Source organism: Strongyloides ratti (genome assembly GCF_001040885.1).
Source record: "Strongyloides ratti genome assembly S_ratti_ED321, chromosome : X".
Classification (NCBI taxonomy): Eukaryota; Metazoa; Nematoda; class Chromadorea; order Rhabditida; family Strongyloididae; genus Strongyloides; species Strongyloides ratti.
In genome coordinates this window covers 280,445-298,504 of record NC_037309.1, presented here as the reverse complement: position 1 = coordinate 298,504, position 18,060 = coordinate 280,445, and the positions used below count along the sequence as shown (strand labels likewise).

The 18,060-nt window shown below is 22.9% G+C and overlaps 3 protein-coding genes across 3 annotated transcripts; 2 read left to right on the top strand and 1 right to left on the bottom strand.

Moving 5' to 3' along the window:
- Positions 1 to 480: 480 nt before the first annotated feature.
- SRAE_X000005300 (Sec24CD ortholog) lies at positions 481 to 4,327 on the top strand (the record flags this gene model as incomplete). The annotated part of the gene is made up of 2 exons (XM_024644349.1): positions 481 to 4,044; positions 4,097 to 4,327. 2 exons carry the CDS (start codon positions 481 to 483, stop codon positions 4,325 to 4,327), a joined length of 3,795 nt encoding a protein of 1,264 aa, XP_024509918.1.
- Positions 4,328 to 4,740: 413 nt separating this feature from the next.
- SRAE_X000005200 (Ankyrin repeat and Ankyrin repeat-containing domain and Ankyrin repeat domain-containing protein 13 family-containing protein) lies at positions 4,741 to 6,301 on the bottom strand (the record flags this gene model as incomplete). The annotated part of the gene is made up of 4 exons (XM_024644348.1): positions 4,741 to 5,322; positions 5,379 to 5,857; positions 5,938 to 6,042; positions 6,145 to 6,301. 4 exons carry the CDS (start codon positions 6,299 to 6,301, stop codon positions 4,741 to 4,743), a joined length of 1,323 nt encoding a protein of 440 aa, XP_024509917.1.
- A 4,084-nt stretch (positions 6,302 to 10,385) lies between these two features.
- On the top strand, positions 10,386 to 15,117 carry SRAE_X000005100 (Peroxidasin-like protein; the record flags this gene model as incomplete). The annotated part of the gene is made up of 3 exons (XM_024644347.1): positions 10,386 to 10,707; positions 10,791 to 14,864; positions 14,909 to 15,117. The coding sequence occupies 3 exons, from the start codon at positions 10,386 to 10,388 to the stop codon at positions 15,115 to 15,117; spliced, it is 4,605 nt and encodes a 1,534-aa protein (XP_024509916.1).
- Between the last annotated feature and the right edge of the window lie 2,943 nt (positions 15,118 to 18,060).

The following is an 18,060-nucleotide window of genomic DNA, read 5'->3' as shown; positions in this document are numbered from 1 at the left end:
TACTTTTATTATATAAAAAGTCTTTTCATTTTTTAGTAACTTTATTATTTAATTAAATAAAATAAATAAAAATATTTCTTATTAATATATATAATCTAATATTCAACATTTATCATTAATCTTTAAAACATTAACATTCTTTAATATAATGTAGTAAGGAATGACGTGGTTATATTTTATGTGACAACCATACTGTTATTTTAATAATTTAAAATGTAGAATTATTTATAAATAATTATATAACTTTTCCCATCCTTATCATTGATAAGCTTTATCTTCTGACAGTCCTTCATACTTTGTAATTTTTAATAACAATCATTATTTATTTATTAATTTTCACTCATTTTTAAAAATTATTAAATTTTATTCGTTATAAATAAACATACTTTACATTTGGAAATTCTTTTTCTACTACTTAATAGAAGTAAAATATAATTATTTTAGATACTGAGGAAAAAGAAGCATCAGTAAATCAACAAGATGAACCAATTCCAAGGTCAATATCCAAATCCTGGAATGAATCTACCGCCGTCTCAAAATAATGGACCAGTTCCACAATCGTACCAAGGAGATAATAATCATCAGCAATCATTATCTGCTTCATTTGGGCAGATGAATTTACAAGGACAACAACCTCAAAATTCTATACCATCTCCACCACAGATGAATCAATTTAATCAAAATGTACCATTTACAAATAATCAACCTGATTTTAACAATAAACAAATGAGTGGACAACAGCTAAATAAACCACCAACAATGTTTCAAGGAATGCCACCTTCTAATTCACCATTCTCAAATCCTTCACAGGTACCTTTTAAAGGTTTTCAAAATTCAGGAAATAATATGGATTTTAATGAACAAAAACCACCATTTGGAGGTAATCAATTGCCAACAGGTCAAGAAATGCAAAATTATAATAATCAGATTCAACAAAATTTAAATAATGGACCACCAATTTTAACGAATAATCCTCCAAGTAATGCTAAACCTGTCTTTCCAATACAACCTAAATTTGGAAATATGCCAATGATGCCACCAGGTATTCAACAACAAAATCTTGGACCAAATCAACCACCAGGTAATCTAAATATGAATACACAAGATAATGCTCCACCAATGGGTATGCATGAAACATCATTTGGAGGGCAACAACAATCAGAAGGATTATCACAAATGGGAATGGCAGGACAATTTGGTGGTAAACCGCCATCTATGCCACCGATGGAAGGACAAAATTCTATATCTGGACCACCATCCACAATTCAATCTGGAATACCAGGACAACAAAGATTATCAGGGCCACCAACAACTATAAATCAAGGAATACCAGGACCAGTTCCAACTGGTTTACCAGGAACATCAGGAGAACCTCAAATGGGACAACAAGGTTCATTACAAATGGGAATGCCAGGAGGTTCACAAATGCTACAACAGGGTCCACCACAAATGGGAGTACCAGGAGGGTCTCAAATGTCACAAGCAGGTCCACCATCAATGGGAATGCCAAATCAACCACCAATGGGACCACCAGGTGGACCACAAATGGGAATGCCAAATCAACCACCAATGGGAGCACCAGGAGGACCTCAAATAGGAATGTCAAATCAACCACAAATGGGACCACCAGGAGGACCACAAATGGGAATGCCAAATCAACCACCAATGGGAGCACCAGGAGGACTTCAAATGGGAATGCCAAATCAATCACCAATGGGTCCACCAGGAGGACCTCAAATGGGTATGCAAAGTCAACCACCAATGGGAATGCCAGGTCAACCACCAATGGGAATGCCAGGACAACCACCAATGGGAATGTCAGGCGGACCTCAAATGGGAATTCCAGGAGGAGCACAAATGGGAATGCCAGGTCAACAATTAATGGGAATGCCAGGACCACCAGGTATGATGGATTCAATGCAACAAAAACAACAAAGACTTGATCCAGAACAAATGCCAAGTGCTGTTCAAGTTCGTGAAGATGATAAAATTGCTAAAACTGGACCATTTCCAACTGGTTATCCAACTGCAGAATTACCACCACTTGTAACAACAGACTACATTGCACAAGATCAAGGAAATTCAAGTCCACGTTTTATACGTTCAACAATTTATGCTGTTCCTCAAACAAATGATATGTTAAAAGTTTCACATGTACCATTTGTTGTTTCTTGTACACCATTTGCTAAACCAATGTCAAATGAATATATACCACCAATAGTTAATCTTGGTGAACTTGGTCCAGTTAGATGTCAAAGATGTAAAGCATACATGTGTCCATTTATGCAATTTATTGATGGTGGTAGGAAGTTTAAATGTCCATTTTGTGAAGCCTCAACTCCTGTTGTTGATGAATATTTTGCTCACTTAGATCATACAGGAAGAAGAACAGATATTGCACATCGTCCAGAGTTTTGTCTTGGTTCATATGAATTTGTTGCAACAACCTCATATTGCAAAAATAAAGTGTTACCAAAAGAACCTGCCTTTATATTTATGTTAGATGTTTCTTATAATGCAATTAAAAGTGGTCTTGTTAGAACATTTTGTTCAAATTTAAAAAATTTTTTATCAATGTTACCTAAAGAATCATATCAAGAGAAGTCAACACTTCGTGTTGGTCTTGTTACCTATGATCATACATTACATTTTTATAATTTATCTTCTAAAGCTAAAAAAACTGAAATGACAATTGTAAGTGATCTTGAAGATGTCTTTGTACCATTTGTTGATGGTTTTTTGGTTGATGCATCAGAAGCTGAAGAAAGTATTCAAAAAGTTTTAGATGAAATACCAAAATTATTTGGTAATACAAAAATAACTGATACTTGTTTAGGACCTGTTGTTCAAGCTGGTTTAGATGCTTTGAAATCATCTGATAGAAGTGGAAAGATTTTTGTCTTCCATACTTCTTTACCAACATTAGAAGCTCCAGGTAAATTAGTTAATCGTGAAGATAGAAAAGTTTTAGGTGGAGAAAAAGAAAAAGCTGTATTAAGTCCTAATGGTGATTTTTATACAAAATTAGGTGAAGAATGCACAAAGAATGGTGTATGTGTTGATTTATTCCTTTTCCCAAATGCTTTTATTGATGTTGCTTCAATGGCACCATTAGTTTCAATTTCTGGAGGACATTTATATAAATATCAATATTTTGATGCATCAAAAGATAGTGAAAACTTTTTAATAGATTTTAAGAATGCTATTAGTCGTGAGACAGCATTTGATGCTATCATGAGAATAAGAACATCAACTGGTTTACGTGCTACCACATTTTATGGACATTTCTTGATGCAAAATTCAACTGATATGGAATTTGGTGCTATTGATTCAAATAAACAAGTTATGGCTGAAATAAAGTATGATGATAAATTACCTCCAAATGAACCATGTTATATACAGGCAGCTATTTTATATACAAGTTGTTCAGGACAAAGAAGACTTCGTATTCATAATTTATCTCTTACAACAACTATTGATTTTTCAATAATTTATAAAGCTATTGAAGCTGATACTTTTGTCGCATATCTTTATAAAAATGCTGAACGTATTGTTAAAGAAAAAATTCCAAAAGACATGAAAGAACAAACAATTAATTTATGTGCACATGTTTTGGCAACTTACCGTGATAAATGCTCTGATAATCCACCAATTGGTCAATTAATTTTACCTGAATGTCTTAGACTTTTACCATTATATTTAGGTAGTATTATTAAAAATGATGGTTTAGCAGGTGGAGCTGATTTAACTGTTGATAATAGAGCATGGCTTATGCAATTAATTCCTGGTATGAGAACAGAAGAAATTATGAGAATTTTGTATCCACGAATTATTCCAGTTACAGGAGTTAGTGTAGAAAATGATAATGATGAATTTTTCATGCCAAGTGAAATTAGAGCCTCATATGAATATTTGAAGAAAGAAGAAGCTTATTTAATAGAAAATGGTGTTAATATATTTTTGTGGATTGGACAACAAGTTTCTAATGAATGGATTCAAGCTATATTTAATGTTCCAAATATTCAACAAGTTGATAATGAAACTGTAAGTTATAAATATATATATATATATTTTTTTTTTATAAAAAACATTTTAGCATACTATTCCTGAACGTGACAATCCTCAATCTCGTGGTCTTCGTAAGGTAGCAAAAATAATTACAAATGAAATTCTTCGCCATACTAAAATTACAATCATCCGCCAAACGGATCCTCTTGAAGCATGGATGAAGAGATTTTTAGTTGAAGATCGTTATGCAGGTCAAGGTGGTTCATACGTTGACTCATTATGTACTCTTCATCGCGAAATTCGTTCCATCTTGTCATAAATTTACTGACATATTTTTATCGACTATATTTATCCATTAAATTTATTAATTGGACAAAAAAAAGCAGTGAACGAAATAATGATGGAATTTTATAACTTATCTATTTTCAAATATTTCATATTAATATAAATTTGATTATTTTTAATATTTTATTTTTTTTTAGTATATCTAACAAATATCATATATTTAATTTATTTTTTATTCATTCTTAATCAATGCATTTTTTTTTATCTATTATTGAAACTAATTATTTAAAAAAAATATACAAATTTTATTAACACATTTTGTTCATATTAATTATAAATACAAATATTAATAACATGTTTAATATAAAATTTAACAATATTTTGATTTATATTTGGTAAAATGTTAATGGTTAAGTAGGAATAGTATAAATATAATAAATTTAATTTTTATAAATCTGGAAATCTTGTTGGATCTTCATGATAACTTTTTGGGATACAAAACATATTATTTGGTAAGTCATCACGATATTCAAAATTTTTAAATGATATATTTGCGGATATTGTTGGCAATAAAGGCATTTCGATAAATATTGGAAAACCAGGTGGTAGTTTAACTTCACAAAACCTTTTTAATTTATTAAAATGTCTAACACTTGATACTTGTTCTAATATTTGAATTAATGTTTCTAATGATAATGGAAAATCTTGACTCATTCCAACAGATGCTTTGAGATTCTTAGAATGTTCTTTTAAAACTTGGCATCTTCCAAGTGGTGGAGGATTACCAGCTGCTGCTCCAATATACTCTTCCCATGTTGTTGAAGTTCTACCTGGTGGTGGAAGACTTTTTCTATGTTGAAGGATTCGTAAATCATCTTCCTTTGGTATTGAGTTTCCTGATGTCATTTGTCTAAAAAATGCTTTATTATTTTTAATATCTTCTTGTGATAAATGTTCTCTTCTTTTACGTGTTAATAAGGTTAAACCTTCAACAGAATAAAAGTCACAATCATAATCTCCTATCATACGCTAAAAGGAAATAGATTAAATTAAGTTGTATGCAAATATAATTAAATTTAACGTACCGACTTTTCCTGTTTAAATATCCATCCGGATGTCTCTCGAACAAATTTAATAGGCTTTGAGGATGCTTGAGCACTAACTATATCTGAAGACATTAAAACATCAATTTCCTCATCTAACTCAAGATCAGACTCAATTCTCCTCATTCTTTGAAAAACTTTTGACTTATTATCAAGAATAATTAATTCATCCTCAATCTTATCAGCACATGGATTAAATATAAATGAGATATCTCCTCTCTCCCAACTTCTATCATTAAAGTCTACTAATGTTGTATCTAATCTTAAACAAGAACCTTTTTTATATATTTTACAAGTATCTGATGGTAAGACTTTTGATACAAAAGGAATCCAACTATGAAAATTCCATTTTAATTCCATATAAAAATCATTAATTGTTGTTAAAGCATTTTTTAATAATGGTTTATTTTTTATCATCTTTTCATTACTTTGTTCTTTAAATTTTCTTAACATTGATGTAACTATAATTATATAAAAAAAATAAATAAAAAAGATATATGATATGATAACATTAATTTTGTAAATATAAGTACAAACTTACTTATTTGCCTATCACCATAACTAATTGCTTCTTGTAAACAATTCCATCCTTCACTATTTTTTACTTTAACAGGAGAATTATATAGTAATAATAAAGCTGTTGTTTCTGAGAAAAAATACACATACATAATAAAAAAAAGTTTTAATTATATTTAATTATTACAAATAAGAGAAAAAGTATATATTTTTTTTAAAAAGATAAACTAACCACGATGTCCTAAGATTGTTGAAATATGTAAGGCAGTATTTCCATGAAAATCTTTTTCATATAAATCAATTCCATTTTCAATAAGTTGAAGAACCATCTCAGTATTATTTAAAAATGCAGCTTTATGTAAGGGATATTGTTCTTGATTTGATGACATTTTAAATATATATATATATATATATATATAATATATTTTTATATGTATATAATTAAAAACACAAAATCTAAAATATTTCAAGTAACAGTAGAAATTGTCAAAGAAATATAAATATATGATAACAGGTAAAATAAAACTATCAATGTATGTACATTAATAGTTTTATTTCAAAACATAATAAATTCAACTATCAAAAGATAGAATTTTAATAATAAGTAAAACAATGATTTTTTTTAATAAATTATATTTATAAAGGGTAAGAATGAAATTTGAAACAATTTGAAATTTAATGACTTTATTATTAAAAATAACAAACTTTAATCGTAAAGTAAGTATTAATTATAATATAAATATAATAATATATTAAAATGATAATTAAAATATGAAACAGAATATTAAATAAATTTCTTTTTTTTTTGATTATTATAAAAATAAAAATAAAACATTTTGAATTATTGTTAAACAATTATAAAGGAAATAAAATCAAAGAAAATTGTTACTATTATTTTAAAATATTTTCCTTTTTGTTACAAAATGTACAAATTAAATAATAGTAATAATTTTCTTCTTTAAAATAAATGCCTTTACCATGTTATCTTTTTTTTTTATACTAAAGAAAGGAAACATTGATATGATGACAAAAAGAGAACAAAGTTTAATTTAGTGGAGCAATTAGTATGTAAAAAAGATGCAATAAATGGTTTAGAGCATTATATTTATATATATTTTATAAAGATATATGTAATGATGATATTGTATACATATAATTTATAAATATAAAATGCGAGAGAAAAAACCTTTAAGTTTTTATTTTATAAATCAAGCATTTTATCATATGTTATTTGTTTAAAAATCTAAATAATAAATTGAATTATTAAATTATTCATCCTCTACATACTTACACTTTTCATCTTTTACAATGTATCTAATACAATAAATTTTTTATTGTTAATAGACCTTTTTGACAAACATATATATATATTTTTATTGTACAAATATAACTAAAATATTTGATTTATTTTTATCATAAAACAAAAAATATATATATATAGTTATTTATAAACTTATATATATTACTTTATTATATAGTTATTAAATGTATTTTTATTTTAATTTAAAATATATATATATATATATTTTGTTATCATAAATAAAGGTTGATTTTAAAATATATTAAATTAAAAATAATCTAAAAATTATTTAATAATATGATATTTTTTTTTATATATTTAGTATTATTAGAATATAAAATAGATACATTATTCAAGAATGATTATTAATTAAAAAGTAGTAAAAGAATATTCTATTATATATATAGATATTTAGTGTAAAAGAAAAGTTTAAAATAATATTGTTCTTTGAAAGAAAAATATGAAAAAGAAATATTTTTAATATAATAAAGGAGAGTAAATAAATTTTTCCTCTTACCCTCTTCAAAATGAGCTCTTTGAGAGAGAATAAAAAATAAGTTACGACATTTTAAAAGCTCTTAATTTTTTATTAAAGTGAAAGTGACATAAAAATAGTTAAAAAAACATGATAAAAAAAACTTTTTAATTTATTTATAATAATGTGATTAAACAAAAAAAAATTTCAATTTTTTATTTTTATATATATATATATATATATATAGTACATCTAATGATTTTTCTTTAATTTAAATGTTTCAAAATGTTATTATTTAAATTAAAAAATTATCTAACAATTTTAGTTAATTAAATTATTTTTTTTATTAATAATTTAATATATTTTATTTAATTATATTGAATAAAATATTAATCATTGTATAATTTAATTTAATGATCACAACTAGATGATTTTTAAAAAATAAAATATATTATTTTTTTTAAAAGTGCAATAGATTAAAAAGTAATTTTAATGGTTAATTGCATGAATATAATTTTAAACTTTATACATAGAAAAAGTAATTAATTATAGTAAAATGATTGTAACATTGATACAAAAATAGTTGTTTTGATTCCAATTAATTTAATAATGTTTTATATATTACAAATCTTGTAAAACAATTACAATAAAAAGATGTTGTTTAATGTAAAATATTTTATATTAAATAACCTTTTATTTTTTTTTATTAATTAATTGCAAATAATATATTCTTTCGCCAAACATAATATTTTTCTAGGAATAATATATGATTATAAAATATTTGATACAAAAAAAAAATATAATATAAATTAGGAGATTAAAATAAGAAATATTTAAAACTAATTATCATATAATATATCAATGAAAAATAAATGTTTTATAAAAATAGACACAAATATAGATTATGTAAAATATTTTTGATAAATATTTTCTTTGACAAAACTTTTATAATAATGGAAAAATATAAACTTAAGAAAACAACTAAATTTGAACAAATAAGCATCATAGTTCATTTATAAAAATACATATTAATTGGTTGTTTTTTTTTATGGATGAAAAACATTAAACAAAATACAGATATATATATTAAGATTTAAAAAAAATTTTTTTTTTCTTTGTGTATATTATATAAGAAAACGTATACTTTTCTTAATAAGTGAATGTTATTCTTGAGTGATGAAAAAAATTTTTAAATTATATAATTTATTTAAAATAGTTTAAAACGTTTTTTAGCATTATAGTAATATATAATTAAAGTTAGTATATATATAATTTTAAAACTTTAACAAGAATCTTTTTTCTCATGTCTAATTTTAAAGAAACAATATTGTAAATAAATAAAAAAATTTTATTTATCGTTTAATAAATTTTGCTTCTTCTATTTTGTTGTTACTTTTTTTTTTAAATAATGTTATTAAATAAAATATTATAGGATATATTTTCATAATATATTTCTTTTATATTTAATTTTAAATATGTCAAAAAAAAGTAAAATTACATAAATATAAAATAATGTTAAATTAATTTTTGTTATCCAGGATATGTTAATATATAACACTTACATGCTTTTTGACTATATATTTTTAAATATGTTTTGTTTATATTCTAAAAAAAAATAAATTAATTTTTAAATTAAAAAAGAGGAATATTTTAGTAATTTTGTTGTATGGCTTAAGAAAAATAATATATTAAAATTATAAAAAGTAATATATCTTTCCTGTTAATTAGAGACAATCAATGGCCGTAGATGATAATTAATAAAACTAGTGATAATTTAGACTTAAAAAGATTTTAAATTATATTTTCATCTGTTATTTACAATTATATAATTATTTTTATTTTCATTAATGTAATTATAAAATATTATGTAATTAAGTTATTCAGAAAATATTGTTATCATCCATCTATTTATAATGTAAAATTGAAATGAAATATCGAAATACTAAACTTATTAATAAAAAGAAATCTAAGTTTTTTTAGAAATTTTTTACTACTTTTTCTGTAAAATGTGTAAAAAAATTGTTTTTTTTTTTTTTAATTTAACAAATATATCAATAAAGAATTTATGGTATTAAAAATATGATACAGGTTTTCAATATATGTTGAAGCAATTCTTAATTTCTTTTTAATAAATCTATTAAAAGATACTTTTGAAGTAGAATTACTTCTTCTATATTTCAATTACATTTTTTAATATCCTATTTTAACAAATAATAATTTTTCTACAACTCATACATTTAATATTAATTTTAGTAAAAGTTTTTCATTAAATAATAATGAAGGTAAATAAAAATTTAGAAATTGAGCAAGATATATCTTTGATCTAAATCAAAGATAATTTATTAAATTAAATATATCCTTCTTATCAATGAACATTTTATTAATTTATACATAACAAGTCTAAAAATTATGAACTGGACATTAAGGTATCTCTAATAATAAAATATTACTAACAAAATTTATATTCTACTGTAAAAGTTAATATTTTTGACAAATATTCTTCCCATAACTTTCATATCTACACCTTTTAAGGATACTTTAAACATATTGACACTTTTTATCAAAATATTTAAAAAAAAATTTTTTTAAGTAGTTATTATTTTTTACTTCCTTCAACAACTATCTATATTTTTATTTCTAAATTACATACTTTTCTTTTTTTTCATTCTTTTTTATACTTTTTTTTTAATAATAAAATATGAAAATAATAATAAATTTGTGGAGGAATATTTTAATATTTATTATTCTATTTTTATCTTTTTTTTTAATATATTCACAAATTCCGTGTGGTAAAAGTTTTGTATCATGTGAAAATTCAATATTTGAAAGAAAAAATGCTATTGACTATAATATTATTGAGGGACATATTTATAAGATTGATGGTAGTGTTACAACTACATTAACTAGTAATACAAATAAAATCTTAATTGATGAAGATATGATCCTGACAGCATCTCATCAAGCAGAAATGGCACTATTAAATAATATGAAAGAAAAAAAATTTATTGATAAACCAAATGGTAAGGGATTTTAACAAAAAAAAAATATATATATATATAAATATATATTTATATATTTATTATATTTATTTGATTATTTTAAGATAAATTGATTAAAGATTCAATTATGAGGTATATAGAGGTAACATCGCAAGAATATCAAAAAAATAATTTAATAAATGGTTCAAATTTAAATACAGCACTTTCAAAAGAATTAAAAACTATGGGTTTAAATTTAGTTGATTTAAAAATTATTAAAATTCCAGAAAATATATCTAATATAATGTCAGAAATATGTATAAAAAACAAAAAAAATTTTTGTACACCTTCATCTTATCGTACTATTAATGGAGAATGTAATAATGTTAATAATCCAACACTTGGTTCAGTGTATGAACCATTTCAAAGAATTCTTTCTCCTGATTATGAAGATTATATTATGTTACCAAGAAGTTCATATAAAAAAGAACAATTACCAAATGAAAGGGAGTTAACAACAAAATTATTTAATTATAAAAATGATAGAAATGTTACTATTTCAAATTTATTTGCATATTGGTTTCACTTAATATCATCAGATATCTCATTAATTTCTTCTATCACAAAGACATCTTCAGGTGAAGATATTATACCACAATGTTGTTCACCTAATACTAAAAAAATGGATAATGAATGTGATCCATTAGAAATTTCATCAAGTGATTCAATATATCGAGGATTAGTAACATGTATCCCGTATACACGTTCCATTCCAACAATACCTAAAAATTGTAATTTAGGACAACGTGAACAAGCAAATTTTGTTACCAGTTACATTGATGGAAGTTCAATTTATGGAATTAGTATAAATAATGAAAAAGAATTAAGAGAATATGTAAATGGTAAACTCAAAACAGTAATTTTTAATAATGATTCTGAATTATTATCAGCTGACATAACAACATCTGAATGGTGTCAATTGTCAAGCAATTATAGTTGTTTTAAAACTGGTACAAAAGATGGTAATATTTTTCCTGGTTCTAGTACATTAAGAACAATATTAGTAAAATATCATAATTATATAGCTATAAATTTAAAAAAATTAAATCCTTTTTGGGATGATGAAAAAATATATCAAGAAAGTAAAAAAATAATTATAGGTAAGATTCAATTTATTACATATAATGAATTTTTACCTATTTTGTTGGGAGAAAAAAATATGATAAAATATAAATTAAAATTAAGAAATTATGGTTATGAAAGTAACTATGATATAACTATTAATTCAAATGTCTTTAATGAGGTCAGTATTCTTTTAAATCCATTATTATTTTCTATGATAAATGAAATGATACGATTAGTTGATAATAAAGGGTGGATAATAAAAAATTTTAATATTGGTGATACATTTAATGACCCATCATTACTCTATGAAAAAGATGGTATTGAAAATATTATAAGATTTTTAACATTAGAAAAAATTAATCCTCCATCATTATTAATACCTGAAATTTTTAAAAGTTATTATCTATCAAAACGTGGTAATTTTGGTTTAGATAGTATTTCATTGGCTATCAAAAAAGGACGTGATCATGGAATAAAAGGTTATAGATTTTATAGACAAGCATGTGGATTAAGTGATATAACAAATTTTAATGATTTAGAAAAAATTTTTTATTCCAAAGATGTTGTTAATATTTTATCATCATTATATGATAATATTAATGATGTTGAATTAATAATTGGTAGTCTTGGTGAAAAACCAATTGATGGTAGTCTTCTTGGTCCAACATTATCATGCATCTTGGGAAAACAATTTGAAATTCTTAAATATGGTGATAGATATTGGTTTGAAAATTATTTTACTGATTCATCATTTACCATAAAACAGTTAGATGAAATTAGAAAAAGTAGTATTAGTGAAATAATATGCGTAGGAAGTAATATAAATTCTTTACAACCAAATACTTTTTTATTGCCTGATAAATTTTCTAATACTTTTCTTAACTGTAATAATAATGCAATTAACAAAATGAAATTTAAATATTGGAAAGATGATGAAAAAAAAATTGAAATACCTATTACAAAAGAAACAATAGAAAAAGTTTTTGATTTAGCTGAATTAAATGTTAAAGAAAGAATAAAACGTGAATTAAAAAATATAAATGTAAATCAAACAAATTTTCAAAAAGGTGACCCATTATATGCATGGAGTAATATGTTAAGACCAAAAGAAAGATCTAAAGAAATAGGTAAAATTGCTGAAATTTTACTAGAATCAACAAAAATTTTAATTAATAATAATAATTTACCTGGTGGTGAAAAATTACCTAAATTAAGTATTGAACATATACAAAAAATGCTTCCAGAAATTGATGTATCAAGATTTATTTTTAATTATACTGCATTTTTAAGTGATAATGGTAGATTAACAAAAGATCAATGTTTACCACAAAATTTACCATGTGATCATACAAATAAGTATCGTATTTATTCTGGTTGGTGTAATAATCTTAAACATCCAGAATATGGTAATGCTTTTCAACCATTAAAACATCTTTTAACACCAGTATATGATGATGGTTTTGATAAACCTAGAATTAAAAGTATTACAGGAAAATTATTACCAAATCCAAGGATAATTTCTAATAAAATACATGAAGATAAAAATATTTCACATGTTAAATTTACTCATATGGTTATGCAATTTGGGCAATTTTTAGATCATGATTTAACACATTCACCAACATCACGTGGCCCTAATAATGAAATACTTAATTGTACAAGATGTGATAGTCCAGAAACAATATCAGTTCATTGTTCACCAATACCTATTGAAATTGGCGACCCACATTTTCCAACACATTATCCAAATGGTGAAAAACGTTGTTTACCATTTGCACGTTCATTACTTGGACAACTTAATCTTGGATATAGAAATCAACTTAATCAATTGACATCATTTATTGATGGTTCTGCTATTTATGGATCAACAGATTGTGAAGCAAATCAATTAAGATTTTTTAGTAAAGGTTTATTAAAATATTCTAATATTGGTTTACATAATACTGAAGCATTACCACAAGGTGAACAAGAAAAAGATTGTCGTAGTTTACCAAAATATAAATGTTTTGTTAGTGGTGATGAAAGAAATAGTCATCAACCTGGTTTAACAATGATGCATACAATATTTATGAGAGAACATAATAGAATTGTTAAAAAATTAAGTATTATAAATCCTCATTGGAATGATGAAAAATTATATCAAGAGGGTCGTAGAATACAGATTGGGCAATTTCAACATATTGTATTTAGTGAATTTATACCAAAAATTATTGGAATAAAATTATTAGATAAATATGATATTATGGTTAAAAAAGATGGTTATTATAAGAAATATGATGAGACATGTGATCCACAAATATCACAACCATTTGCAACAGCTGCTTATAGATTTGGACATACATTGATAAGAAGATTATTTCCTAGATTAGATAAAAATTTTAAAGAAATAAGTGATCCAATTGACATATCTACTCATTTTGGACATGTTGAACCTATATATAATGGAACTGCCGGTGGAATTGATTCAATAATAATGGGATTACTTGGAACACCATCAATGGCATTTGATCGTCATATTACATCTGCTGTTAGAAATCATTTATTTGCTCGAAGAGGTGAAAAAACTTCTGGTATGGATTTAATTGCTATAAATATTCTTAGAGCACGAGATCATGGTGTTCAATCTTATAATACATTTAGAGAATTTTGTGGTTTTAAAAAAGCTACAAATTTTAATGATCTTTTAAATGACATGGATTCAGAGACTGTTTTCTCACTTCAATCTGTATATGAGGATGTCAATGATATAGATTTATTTCCTGGTTTAATATCTGAAAAACCATTAAGAGGTGCCTTATTAGGACCGACGATGGCATGTTTGATAGCTGAACAATTTAGTCGTTTAAAAAAATGTGACAGATATTATTATGAAAATAACAATGAAGTGACAAAATTTACCTTAAGACAGTTAAGAGAAATAAGAAAAATAAAATTATCAACAATTTTTTGTCAAAATAGTAATTATATAAAAACAATTCAACCTAATGTTTTTGATATGCCAGATGATTTGATGAATTCATTGGTTGATTGTGAAAATTTAGGTAAGATTAATTTAAATGAATGGAAAGAAGATTGTAAGTTTATTTTTATTAAAAAATTTTTTTAATAATTATTTAAGTATCATGTCAAATAAAAGATAAAGAAATTGAATTAGGAAAAACAATTGATATAACACCATGTGTATCATGTACTTGTACAAAAGATGGCACTATTTGTCATCCAAAAAAAATTATTAACTGTGAAAAATTACTTTCTATGTTTAGTAAAAATGAAATACTAAATGATACATCATGTATAATTCAATGTTCAATTCTTTTAAAAAAATAATTGTATTATATTGTAATATACTTTAAAATAAGAATATTCTTAATATTTTTGATTATTATAAAAAAAAATTATAAAACGTAAACTAATACTTTTATTTATAATATAACATATAAAATTTTTTTACAAAAATTAATTTAATATTTTTACTAAGATAAAAAATATTTTTTTTTCTCTAACTTAATAAATAATTCTTGTAGTATTTATTTACAAATGTTACAGTAAATTTTTTTAAACTTATTTCATTACTTATATTATATGGAAAGAAGAAATATTATATTGGTAATTTATGAACAATAATTAAATTTAAAATATACTTTTTACATTTTGACAAAAAGTTATTTTTAATAATGAAAAGAATTTATTGTGATAATATTTAAAATAATGTTACCGAAATAAGTTAAAAATATAACATTTAGTAATTCTTTTATTTAATGTCTCTTTATTGATTATAGTTAAAATTTAAATAACATAAATATAAAATGCTCATTGATATTTATAAAATTTAGTCAACTTTAAGTTTTAAACAATAAAAATTTTGTTAAGAGACTCTTTGGGTTTTTATTATATGTGAACTAATTAAATTGTTATATTGTAAGTATTAAAATATAATAAAAATAATATGAATAAAATTTAGTTATAGTATATTTTACTGATATTATTAACTAATAGTTTATACAACCTAAAATAGTAAATAAAACATCATTTCTTATCATGAATGACATCTTATTTTATTGTTAAATAAAAATAATATAGTATTATAAGTTTGGATATATTTGATAATAAATATTTTATTATCAACGTTTGATTTCTTACCAAAATATAAAAGAAAAATAATTTATGTTAAAAAAAAATATATCACAAGATATTTTACATTATAAAGTGCAGCAAGACAAATGTGTTTTTATTCAATTTTTATGACTTTAATAATATAATAGTTTAACTAATTTTATTCATATACATATTTCATTCTTAAACAATGAATTGTAAATAATTGCCAGTTAACTTGGATGAAAAACATAGTTTTTATAAATGAGTAAATACCATTGAATTTTATAATCTAAATATTAATAGTCAATTACCATTTAACAGCGAGATAATCATTTATTTTCTAATGAACAGAAAGATTCATCAAAAAACATAATAAGATTGCTAATAGGTCGTTTCCAAGAGAATGGAATTGATATGAATATTCACTGATTATCCACAGTAATAATAAATTTTGTAATTTTTATAAATAATGTTCTGTGTTTAAAATTTTATTAAAGGTAAAAAAAATATTAGTAAATGTTTTAATTTATCAGGAAAATTTACATTTTGATAATACTATTTCTGTATTGTTATCAAATCTTCATAAATGTTGATTATAGGTGTTTTAAATAATTTACTTTCATATCAAAATAAATTATTTCCTCCTTCTTATTGTTTTATATTGTTAATTATAACTTCAAAATTAAAATGGTTTTCTTCTTAAAATAGTTGAAATACATACATATTATGCTTAATATTACATTATTGAAAATTTTCACAAACTTATTAATACATGATCTTCAGAAAAACAGTGTAAATTAGAGACAACTCCATGTTCTTGGAAACGTTCTATTTGCTATTTTATTATGTTTTTTGGTTAAACTTTCCATTCATTAAAAAAAATCATGTTAGCGTCGCTTATCCTTTCTAATTAACCATTAATGTTGATTATAAAATTTAACAATTAGTATCCTTTATCATGGTTGTATTTTTTATTAGAATAAATTAGTATAGATTATTAATATAATAATAAATATTATTAAGATAAAAAGTTATACTTTTAGAAATAAAATGTTTAAATAGATGAAAAGATATTGAGGATGATTTTAACTAGTTGTTAAAAATTGTAAAAAAAATTAAAACAAAAGGTAAATAAATTACATTTGTTGTTATTTTAAAAGTAAAAAATATTATAATTTTGTTACTTATATTTGACTACTTTTATAAAGTTATGATAAGAAATCAGATGTTTATATATTAGTAAATGTCAATCAAAGAATATAAAACTTAGTTATTTTTACATGGTTTTTTAATATAAAAAAAATAAATTTTTTAAACATAAACATTTATAGCTTTTTTGTTTGTAGTTATTCCTTTTTAAACAAAATTTTAGTTATAAGATATTATATAAAATTGTAACTAAAAAACAACATTAATTTAACAGAGGGCTAGAAATATTTGGTCTTAATATTAATTTTTAGATATTCCTTATATTTATTATTATCAATATATTTTTATATATAAATTATAAGCATTATCCTTAGTATATTGTTAATATTACTTTTATAAAGTTTCTAAAATTTTTTTTATTATTGTTACCTGGCAATTTGGAATTATTTATCTTTTCAATCAAGTCATTTCATTTTGTATTTTACATTTTGTGTCTTGTAGTGTAAACAACTTAAAAACATCCTTTAAGACTTTTTTTATAAGATTGAAAAGTTAATTATTGTAAAGTAATTTCTTCTTTGTTTATAATTTTTCCTTTTTGTAGTTATTATTATTCACAAAATATTATTTTATAAAAAGAAATAAAATATAAAATTTTTTAAAGGAATAAATTTTTTTTAGAAATAATTTTCATAATTGATATGTTAGTTTAAGTCATTCTATTAGAAATTGAAATCAGAGAAGTTATTGACCAATTTAAAAAAAAATTTCTAGCTAATCAATTTGTTATTTTTTAATAACTAAATATAAAAGTACAACTTATTGTAATGGTAAATTTATTTAATTACTAGACATAAAAATTTTATGATATTGTTTAATTTTTTCAAAATTAGTATAAAAAAAATATCATAAAAAGTTAAAGTAAAATGTTATATTTATAATTTTGATGTGTCATCTGATTTATAAAAGAAATTTTAAAGATTACAATGGAGCTAGCTTAAATTATAAGAAGTTAATTTTTTTTAA